This window comes from Triticum aestivum, chromosome 6B (assembly GCF_018294505.1).
Source record: "Triticum aestivum cultivar Chinese Spring chromosome 6B, IWGSC CS RefSeq v2.1, whole genome shotgun sequence".
In the NCBI taxonomy this organism is placed as follows: domain Eukaryota; kingdom Viridiplantae; phylum Streptophyta; class Magnoliopsida; order Poales; family Poaceae; genus Triticum; species Triticum aestivum.
The window spans coordinates 504,062,625-504,073,990 of NC_057810.1; the positions used below are offsets into that span (position 1 = coordinate 504,062,625).

Consider the following 11,366-nt stretch of genomic DNA (forward strand, 5'->3'; position numbering starts at 1 on the left):
CCCCCGGGCATGTCTAACGCCGACTGGAAGGCGAAAGTTCAGCGTCGGGAGGCTGTCACCACCGACCGGCGGAACAGGGCAAACGCCAAGAAGGCCCGGGACAGGGCGGCGCTCGCGGCTGCGGCGGTGGCGGAGCACTCGCCCGAGGCGGCTCGCGCGGGGATGATGAATCCGCCCGGCGGCCACGGCCCGTACGCGTCCTGAAGCCAGCAAAGCGTCGGATCTCCGGCCGGCTTCTCATCGTCGCCACAACCCTGGGGCTGCACGTCGTCGCCGGGCTACGCCAACGGCGACGCGCACGGCGGGTTCAACCCCAACATCATCTTCCCCCATGGTCATCCGGCCCAGCGCACGCCCTCGCCTGCCTTCACCGGCCTACTCAGCCTCCCCGACGCCACCTCTCCGCCGTTGCGCGCTGCTCTTCTCACAAGCCTCCTCGCCGCATGCTCCGGAGCGACGACAAGCAGCTCAAGGCGTGGTACCTGGTGGAGCGCGGCCTCATCCTGAACCAGATGCCGGCGACGGTGCCGCCAACTACCACGCCGACGCCAACGTCGCCGTCAAGCCCGAGCGATGATGCCTTCACGACGCCCAGCAATACAGAAGTCGCTCCGACGCCGCCCAGCACAGAAGCCGCGCCGACGCCGGAGGCCGACACCGGCGTTTGATGCATTGCCTATGCGTCCTTTTTTTTTTGCACGCCGAACTTTTCATTTTATCGCTGAACTGTGGCAAGTTGATCGCCGAACTGTGCCGTTGATCGCCGGACTCATGGCGTGTTTTGAAGCGGGAATGGATCAAGTTTGAATTTGCGACGCCTTGGGGGCGGCTCCTGGGGGCTTGGCTGGGACCTAGATCGCCCCCAGGGTCTAAAAATCGCTGGGTGAGCGCCCGAAAGAGCGTCGGCCTATGCGTTGGGGGAACGAGTGGAGATGCTCTAATATTTGAAGCTATTGGCACACTATATAGTGGTATAGAAAAGTTTAGAGAGGGTATTTCATATTTGCTTTTTTTTCCTCCCTTTTTGAGGGGTCTGTATTTCACATCTCGGGATACAACACACACCGTGAACAAAACGGTGAAATGTCTAGCTAAAACGACTTGCCACCCCAAGATGACAGGCCTGGCATGACGCGAAACAAACGCGCAAAGTAATTGGAAAAATGAAATGCTAGTGCATGCCCATGACTACGGGTGTTCTCTTCTGGCCAGGCATGGCCCGCGCGTCACAACGGAACGGCTAGGTCCAGCACTGCTCCACCCACAGGAGCGGCTCGTGCAGCGCGGCTTCGCCGCCGTCGTAGTCGTCGGCAGCCGTCGCCCAGGTAGGCGAGCACCAGAGGCCGTCCCTCAGGTCCAGCAGAAGGTCGGGCAGGTCGAACAGAGCGTTCTCCTCGACGCTGCCGGCCGTACCGGAGCTTGCGGCCGATGTCTCGGTCGATGTCGTCGGCGTCTCTGTTGTCTCGGCGACGGAGGAAGAAGACTCGCATTGGGCGGCGGCCGAGGCGGCCGCGGCCTGGATGTCGGCCGGGGAGGTGGACGCCGGACGGGGGAGCGCGTCGGCGAGGTGCGGGAAGTTGAGGTGCGCGCGGCGGCCCTTGATGGCGACCGCGGCCACGTCGTGCGCGCGCGCGGCCATCTCCGCGGTCGGGAAGGTGCCGAGCCAGATGCGCGACTTCTTGCGCGGCTCTCGGATCTCCGACACCCACTTGCCCCAGCTCCGGCGACGCACGCCGCGGTACGACGGGTGCCTTCCGGCCGTGCGCTCGTCCGCGGCGGCGGTGCAGCTGCTGCTCTCCTCGGCCCGGGCCTCCGCCTCTTGGCTGCCGGTGCCAGGAGCAGCAGGAGAAGTGGCGGTTTGTCTCTTGCGCTTCAGATGCTTGGGCTCACTCTTGGACACGTCGTGTACGCCATTGATGGCAGTCGAATCGGAGGAGTAGGAGGAGGAAGAGGAGGTGGCGGGTGCATGGATCGTGTCAGACTCCATGGCTCTAGTCCTCTCTACAAGGGAGCACCAGACAAGGCTCCAGGCTGGGGAGGGAAGGTGGTGCGCGCGACTATAAATAGTGGATCTGTTAGTGGAAGCCTACGTTTTATTTTCTCTAAACAAAAGATATCGCCACCATGCGGAGCTAAAAAAGAAATAAAGCTGATGTTGTTGTTAGGATCTCCCGAATTAACAAATCTGCGCGAAATTCTGCGGCCAGTTAGATATTTGCAAGCTGGTGAGACCACCAACACATGGATGGCTTGCATTGGTAACGCTATAGTAGACATAACCAACCAGCGACCGTCCAAATGCTACCAATTACTTCTACTCGTATTACCTAACTCAGAACTCCAGTTGTATAAGAAGCATATGCAGTCCGGCCAAATGATAATTTTCTTCTTGCTGTTGTTTTATTTTACGACATAACATACACACGGCCACGCGAGTTTGGAGGAGGCAGCTGTCCTCCTCAGAGACGAGGACTACACCTCAACAACTAGCCGTTAAGTAGATTGTCACTGGGAGCAAGACTCCTTCAATCAATCGGGCTGCTTGGTTCAACACCTTCCTGTAGGAAGGTGGTGGTTACTGTTTCGTGTGCCCACTTGCGTGGGACTGAGCTGCTTGCTGGTACTCCCTCCGTTCTGAATTACTTGTCTTAGATTTGTCTAGATACGGAGGTATCTAGCACTAAAATGAGTCTAGATACATCCGTATCTAGACAAATCCAAGACAACTAATTCGGAACGGAGGGAGTACGATTTCGGGAACAACGATATGCGAACGGCAATGCCGCACCGGCCTTGGTAAGCAAGACCCGGAAGCAAGAGCCCGGAACGGTGGCGCGTCGTGCGCCTGGCAATTTCCACAAAGTCCTCGCTTTACTATTGGTGCCGAGATGCCATCGAGCCATTAACAAGAATAAAATTCCATTAACACGTTCCAGTCAAAAAACGACCCTGACTGACAGATCTGATACAAATAGGAATGCCTCAAGTTGCTGAGCAGCACAAAGATTAAATAAATGAATAATAATGCTACGATGGTTTCGTCATGGAAAATGCACCAGCACACACACGACCAACTCACCCAACCAAGTCTGAAATATCAAAGTCTGGGCTCCAAAATAATACTGCTAGTACACGACACAGTAGGCAATAGGCCAACAAAAGGATGAATGATACTTATGGCTAACAACCTCATAATCTTAAGAGCCAAGAATAATAATACCGCGCATCAGATCAGCAGCTACTTTAATTAAACGACAAAGGAACAATAGAATGCAGTCGATTACTGCCGTTGCCGGCGCCTCCTTACTGCTGGGCGCACTGCACACCCCTTGGTGCACCACCTTCGTCGTCGTCTTCTTCATCATATGCTTCTTGCCGCCTCTGATGCTGCCTGCGCCTCATCTCCTCTTCGATGTTCACATCGTGCATGGTGGTCTCCTCGCACTGATCCACGTCCATGTCCGACGACTGGCTCCCTGGCCTTGGCGGCAGGATCTTCTCAAGTGACTTGCATTGGCTAGGGGTCAGTACTCCGGGCTCAGGGAACTCCACGCTGAACTCAACAAACAGGCGACCCTTCATGAAAGGCCGGCCATGCTGAGGCATGCCCTCATCATTTATGGCCTTGTGCTGGCCTATTTTTTGGGAGCAAAAGTTCATATCAGTAAGTTCCAAAAGGGGGGGAAATTTATCGACAGGATAGAGGAACTGGAAGGCAGATATCAACAAAGGGGCAAGGAAAAACAGATCCACAAAAGGAAATTGATGTACCAGGCTTGATGATCTCCCCAGGATTGGATTTGATCAGAAGCTGCCGACCATCAAGATGGGTCAGAACAAACTGAAAGCCACAGAGAGCCTCAGTCAGAGAGATCGTGTGCTCAACAAATAGGTCATCCGACTTCCTCTTGAATTTTGGGTGCTCTTTAAGTTGCAAGACAAAAACAATGTCTCCTGTCACTGTATCAGGCTGCAAAAGCATGAATCAGCATCGTTAGAAGGATACTCCTAGATATTGTGTGCATGCAAGTGTTGCGTGCTTCAACAGATGCAGACATGTGTGCATTTGACATTGTGTGTGTAAAAGAGACTCACAGCTTCATCAGCTTCACCCTGGAATACAATCTTTTGGCCATGTTGCATTCCCTTCTCCACATGAACCTCCAAGACCTTCTTCTCCTGGGATACTTTGTTCCCTCTGCAGCTTGGGCATCTATCCTTGTCATTTATCATCTCACCTGGACAGATGAAGAATTACAAAATTACTAAGGAAACAGATACAATCATTAAATAAAGAAGATAGAACAGAATTATACCTGATCCTCTGCATTCAGGGCAAACAGTATTCATCTGTTGGATCATGCCAGGTCCGATCTGTCTTGTTATCATCCTCATTCCTGCACCACGACAACCACTGCAAGTAGCCGTTGCCCCGCTCTTGGATCCCTTTCTGAATGTACAACAGGATACAGTTAGATCCCTACGACTAATACAGGCATGGAAAAATAATCTTGTACAGAACAACAGCTGCAGTACAAGTACAATTTGCAAGTTACATTGACAAGAGTAAAAATAAACAACATCAGAATCAGAAACAAACAAATCTGCATCGATCCCAAGGGGCTAGATCAAAGCTTGAACCCTCACTCATGCAAAGATGCAATGCAGCAGTAGTCGTTACATGGCTATATTGTTCAACATACTCCACTTCCACTCCATTAATTAACTAGTACTCCCTCTGTGCGGAATTACTTGTCACTCAAACGGATGTATCTAGCACTGAAAATACATCTAGATACATCACTGAAATACATCTTTTTCGAGAAAACGCAAGAGACTTTGCATTTCATTTCATTGAACAGGAAGACATCAGGGGTACAACCTCCAGAAAGGAGGGACACACACACACACACACACACACACAAATACACGACCGTCCTCACCAAGCGACTACAACTAGGTGAGGAGGTGCCCTCAACTATAGACACGCAACGACATTAGGCCTCGCCCAGCAGGGCAGCGTCACTGCCATTGCCAGACAGCTCCAGGGACGATTGCAGCTCCAGGACTGCCCAGGCCAACGTACCTCTCACCCATGTGCCTAGAGAGTCGGCGGGTGAAGGGCAGGGCTCAACAGGAACTGGTGTAGCAACCGTTGGAGAAGCGCGGGCGCTGGCATACATTGCGATCCGCTCCCTGTGTAGCAGTCTACGCCAGAGCGATGCATCACCAGCCTCCATCTGCCGCATCAAACTCCACTTGCAGCCAAAGCAGCGCCTACAAGAAGGGAATGGCGCTGAGACGCCACCGCTGCCCGGTCCGGGAGGCCGGACCTGGGATTTCTCCCGGTGCTCGAGGAGGAGATCTGGTCAGGGTCATGCCAACGCCTCCAAGGAGGTGACGGCACCCTCGGGCGTCGCCGTTGACAGCGCAGGCCGTCGCCGCGCGGGGATTTCGCCCCGACCCATGAACAGGGACCTCAGATGCAATGGCAGACCGGACTTGGAGAAGAACGCCGGAGAAGACCAGCACACATGGAGGGATGCCTAGGAACGTTGTAGTCGCAGGAGGAGCACCGACCAGCGCAGCGCCAGCAGGCCGGCCACCGCCGGGAGCGAGACGAGCAGGCGACAACAGCCACCTGCACCGCGCCGCCGCCGCGCCGGCCCGCAGCCTCCACCGCCAGGAACCGCCGGGGCACAGCAGAGCAGCAGCCGTCAAGGACTGCCGCGCGCGTGCTCACCCGCCCAGCGGCTACCACCGACGGCGGCCGGGAGGGGTGGAAGGAGGGGGACGGGTGGGTTGGGGCAGAAACGCGCAGCCCAGATCTGGGCGCCCTCATCTCTGCAGCTCGCAGCAGCGGCCGCCCGCTGCCACAGCAGCGCCACCACGCATGCGTTCCACACCATCACGGCCTCCCCTGAGCGCAGACGACCGCCTGCCTCGCCACCGCGCGCTCCCGCCGCTCCAGCGCACAAACAGCAGCGCATGAGCCCACGGACAAGGGCCCCGCCGCCGCCGTCCACCGGCGAGGGCTACGCCCGCCGGTATCCTCCGGCGACGGCGAGGGGAGGGAGGGGAGGAGGGGAGTTTGAGGTGGCGGCTAGGGTTTCGCCACCCGAGTCGCCCCCTGGGAGCGACGCGGGGGCCAGGGGGGGGGGGGGGGGGAGCTTCTAGCACTCTGGTGCAAGCCACTGAAATACATCTAGATACATCCATTTTAGCAACAACTAATTCCAGACGGAGGTAGTATATTTTTTAGGGAATAGTCAATTTCAAAATTATATATAGATATGCCATGGATAAGATCAAGTCACGTCATTACATTTCTTCTTTCCACCGCTACAACTACTTTTAATGCGAACAAAAACTGGGAAGTGAGCGCATATCAAGGATAGGCAACTAGCTACCCCTTAAGAGAAAAAGAATAGAATACCGGAACCAATTAACAGCCACTGAGAACAATAAGAGGATTTGAGTGGAAGACAAACAAAAAATACACAATCCAACAACTAACCTCTTTCAGCAACTAGACCTGGTCAAAAGCATGTTTTACAGTGATTTTTTATCACTAAAAATGGACAACAATCCACCCTTCAATAAGAAACTCTTTTGTTTGTAAGAAAGGGTGAGAGAGAGATGGATTAGAAAAAAATATCCCCCTTTTTTCTTTTATCTTTTACTTCTATAGATCAGACATTTTATTTTATGGAAGAAAAAACAAAAGGATTTAGTTCATATTCACGAAGCCCTAAATTTTTGGGCCGAGCTGGATTTGAACCAGCGTAGACATTGTACATACAACAAAAACATGTGAAGGTAAATGGAACAAGGTTCAACTTTTCGGCTGATGAAACAAAAAGCAATACTACCAGGCAATACATGAACTACACTACTTTTGTTACATAAAAAAACTGATAGCTTGCATATTAATACCATGATGTTTTGGCTCTAGAAATATTGCAAAACCAAGTTTTCTGAAACATGGGATCTCTTTCACTTCAATATTTCACAAGGACAGAAAGAGAGCAAGTTTGGGCTGTTCTACAGAAGCACCCATCATGGTTTTATATGAGACAGAGCGGAACTGTGTACACAAAGTCGGAGGTAATGACATTAACACCATATAAAACCATGTACACTTTGATAGAATTCCTTCCTTAAGAAAGTAGTAGTACCACATATGCTCCAAATTTGAGCACAACAACTGCAGAAAGACAGTTTACCAACTAAGAACTTGCAAAAACTTACCCCTTGCATTTTCCACAAAGAACATTCCGTGATAAAGATAGCTTCTTGGTAGCACCATTGTACAAGTCTTCTAACGAAACCTTCATGGTATGCACCACATCTTCACCACGCTTTTGTCTGCGTCCTCTCGAGCTACCCCCTTTTATCCATAAAATCACATGTAAGTGCATATGTATTTAATTATCACAAAGTGAGTGCATCACTATTTAACTCCCGCAAAGCAGGATAATGGAACAAAGCACAAAGAATTTCATATAATACATAATAAAACTACTACCTCCAAAGCCGCCACCGCCACCCCCAAATAGCTGTTCGAATATGTCAAAGGGGCTATGCATATCAGCGCCGCCGCTGCCTCCCATCCCTTCTTTGATTGCATCTTCTCCATATTGGTCATAAATCTCCCTCTTTTCAGGGTCATTGAGAACATCATAAGCTTGTGCCAATTCTTTAAACTGCGCAAGATACAAAGAAGTGTCAACAAACACCAATCTAACAATAGCAAAAGTAGGCACATACAGAAGTGCCTGCCACCACACCTTCTCAGGGTCTCCGCCCTTATCAGGATGGTTTTTTATAGCAGCTTTCCGGTAAGCTTTCTTCAACTCATCCGGGGTTGCTGTCTTGGATACACCAAGCACCTCATAGTACTTGGTGTTGTTGCTGGTCTTCCTTGGCATGCGTCCAAACATGGCTGGTAAATGGACTTCCTGGGAGATGATAGCTTAAATAAGATCGCCAAGAGATAAAAGCACTAAAATCCAACATTTTTGCTGAAAGAAACCTATTATAGACAAGACTTGCAACATCGGCTGGCAAGTAATTATAAAAGGTACCACATTTAAGAGTTTAATGAGAACAGGAATATGTCCTATTCCACAAACTACTAAGCGCTCAATCCCCTTTCTATGAAATCCTGACATGTATAGTGGCGGACTTTCTTGCCTAAACTAGTTCTCATAAAGGAAAGTAGAGAGCCGTCAAGTTCAAAGGCATCCTGTTGAATTAAAGAGTGGTACATAAAAGGACGGTATTCGCAGGCATCAGGATACTAGGTCATGGCAAATCAAATTAAACCATTACTACATCTATCTTATCAGCTCAGCCACGAATCTAACAACCGCACCACAGAAATCGTTCGCCGCTCCTCGGATCCGCCGGACCAAGCAAGATCCAAAAGCCAACGAACGCACAGATCGAGCAAGAATCGGCTTATTTTCTCTGAAGATAACACGTCCGCGATCTGCCCGGGTACTGAGACGGAGAAAAACACGAAAGATTGGAGGTTTCATGGCGGATCGTTACCTGGCCGGCGGCGCCTAGGGTTTGGAGGGGCCGGCAGGGGAGGAAGGCGAAGAGAGGAAATCGTAACCGGCTCGAGCCAGAGGCGCAGGGAGAGAGGGGGCGGCCGCGACTGCGGTTGTTTGGCTTTAATACGGTCCGGCTATGCCTCCTGCACGAATCTTGGTGGTGTGTGAACAGGCCGTGTGGAACGGAGACCACCGGGATCGGGTGTGGTTCGGGCTCTTCGGTTGTTTAGGCGTGTCAGCGTGTGACGTTCTCTATCTCTACCGTCTGCTTTTTTCTTTAAAAAATGTCCAAACAAACCCTAAATTTATAGACGATCGAACCCTGAACATTGACGAAATCATACTCGTTACGAATATCATTCCAATTCCCAGGTTGCGACAAATGGCGCGCTGCATGTGCATCACTTGTCGCAACCTGGGAGTTTTTCTTTTTCATAGATCCGTTTATTCAAAACGTTTTTTTCTCCTTAACCGTGCGTTCAAATCTTGAACCGCTTTCGTCGTTGGATTCCTCGCGTCGAGATCTTCAAAACTAGATCCCATGTTGATAGGTTTTGACGAAATTTATTTTCACAAAAAAAACGGATGAAAAAACCGAAGTGCGAGCATGGTTTTTTTCCCTTTCCGAAAAAGGCACGCTTGTGCCTCTGACGAAATCACAATTGTGCCTCTCGCGGAAGCAAAACCGTAACTCTCGCAAAAGAAAAAAAAATAAAAAACGCGTTTTCTTTTCATTTCCGAGGAGGCATGGCCGTGACTCTCGCGAAAGCACAACTGTGCCTCTCGCGGAAGCAAAACCGTGCCTCTCGCGAAGAAAAAAAAAATTAGAAAACACTTTTTTTTCGTTTTCAAGAGGCACGGCCGTGCCTCTCGCGAAAGCACAACCGTGCCTCTCGCGTAAGCAAAACCGTGCCCCTCGCGAAAGAAAAAATAAACAAAAACGCGTTTTTTTTTGTTTCCAAGAGGCACGATCGTGCCTCTCGCGGAAATAAAACCGTGACTCTCGTGAAAGGAAAAAAAAAAGAAAACGCGTTTTTTGTGCAAAAAATTTTGTTTGAAAGGTTTTTTTGTCAAAAAGCTAGGGAAGACCGGTGAAAAACCAAAACATCAAAAAAACCGGAAAAACTCCGTTTAAAAACCGAAAACGCGTGTGGAAAAATAAAAAAATAAAATTCAAAAGGAGCGCCCAGAGCGTGACACGTGGCGAATCGCTGAGAGCGCGCCCAGTGACGTTGATCGTTGCGAGGCTTCCGAAAGAGCGCTCGTTAATTAGTTGCCCTCGAACATTGAGCCCCTGGAATCAGCACAGCAAACTCTCCAATCTCGGTCAAGGATTATTGGCATGGCAGCGCAAACCCGGGACCGTTGGCTGCCGACGGATGCTACTGGACGGGCCCACCAAAAGCGAAGCGTGTTTTGTTTCCGTAACATGCAACTGAAAAAACATTTAACCACAAACCGCAGCATCGAGATTTGAAACATTTCTAAAAAAGAAGTTAAAACATTTTCTTGAAGAGTATCAAAATCTTTAAATCCGAACATTTTTTGGAAATTTTCAAATTACAAACTCTTCTAAAAACACAAACAAATTTTGAAAACGTGAACCATTTCTTCAATCCCCAATTTTTTTCTAAAGTGCGAATAGTTTTCGAAATGCGATTTTTTTTGAAACCTGGACAAAGAGTTAGAAAGCATTCGCACGTAAAAGTTCTTTTCAGGTTTCAAAACTTGTTCCCAGTTTTAAAAAATATGTTTATGTTTCAAAAAAAATCTTGTTTTGAAAAATTCTTCGAACTTTAAAAAAATTGTTCAGGTTTCAAAAAATGTTCATGTTTTCAAACTTTGTTTGTTTTATTCAGAAAGTGTGAGCACTTTAAAATATGTTTGGGGATTTCAAAAATGGTTCACGTTTTCAAAATTTCTTTCTATTTTTCAAAAAATGTTTGTAATTCCCAAAATTGTTCACATTTGTGCAAAAAAGTTGTTTGCAATTTGAGAAATTGTTTTTTTATTTGTATCTAAAAGTTGTTGACAATTTTCAAGAAAAAAATGAAACTTTTTAAAAAATATATTTTCAAATCTTTACGTTGTGGTGTGTGGTTAAATAATTTTTTGCTTATCATTTATCACCAAAAGACATCCGTTACACTGGCTAGCGCGGTGAGTTCAAAAGCACCACGTCCAAGTTTGATTCCTTAGTTTTTTCATATTTGAAGTTAATCTTAGTTTTTTGGTATTTGAAGTTTAAGGTTCAATTTAGTTTTCATCTACAAGTTCAAGGTTTTTTCAGACTTGTTTCTTTTTTAGCACTACAAATTGAGATGCTCCTACACGCATATATACAAGTTGGCATCCCCGTGGGTAATTACTCTATCAGGGACGGCGATGTGCCAGCTTCAACGCCTACGGGGAAGCTGGTAGGTCAAATATCTTATCCAGCGTGCAGACGGGGATGGGGATGTGATAGCATTACACGTGCATGTTACCCACCTTACTCATGAAGGCCTTACATGTGGGCTCTAAAATTAGTAGACCCTGTGTAATTCCCGCCCCTGCCCACCCAAATTTCCTCCCATCCCACCACTTTGGCCAAAAAGCCCTAAGAAAACTGTAACCTAGCAACAACATATTATTTATTGTGTTGATTGCGTGAATGGGTTTCTCCATGGGATAAGAAAACCAACAGGGATGGGGATGGGAATATTTTTATCCCTGCTGACGGGTATGGGGATGGGGACGGGCATGAGAAGGTTGTCGCGGGGATGGGGATGGGAGTCCAATGTCCGCCTGGGTAATCCCGATTGC

The 11,366-nt window shown here is 49.1% G+C and overlaps 2 protein-coding genes across 2 annotated transcripts; both read right to left on the minus strand.

The window, feature by feature from the left end:
* Nucleotides 1-969: 969 nt before the first annotated feature.
* LOC123134309 (ethylene-responsive transcription factor ERF038-like) lies at nucleotides 970-2,047 on the minus strand. The gene has a single exon (XM_044553577.1). The coding sequence runs from the start codon at nucleotides 1,985-1,987 to the stop codon at nucleotides 1,241-1,243; it is 747 nt and encodes a 248-aa protein (XP_044409512.1). The 5' UTR covers nucleotides 1,988-2,047; the 3' UTR covers nucleotides 970-1,240.
* Nucleotides 2,048-2,978: 931 nt separating this feature from the next.
* LOC123137681 (chaperone protein dnaJ A6) lies at nucleotides 2,979-8,766 on the minus strand. Its single transcript, XM_044557507.1, has 8 exons — nucleotides 8,557-8,766; nucleotides 7,791-7,961; nucleotides 7,529-7,706; nucleotides 7,252-7,390; nucleotides 4,317-4,450; nucleotides 4,096-4,238; nucleotides 3,772-3,970; nucleotides 2,979-3,635 (listed from the first exon to the last, which is right to left on the minus strand). The coding sequence occupies exons 2-8, from the start codon at nucleotides 7,941-7,943 to the stop codon at nucleotides 3,304-3,306; spliced, it is 1,278 nt and encodes a 425-aa protein (XP_044413442.1). The 5' UTR covers nucleotides 7,944-7,961; nucleotides 8,557-8,766; the 3' UTR covers nucleotides 2,979-3,303.
* Nucleotides 8,767-11,366: the final 2,600 nt, after the last annotated feature.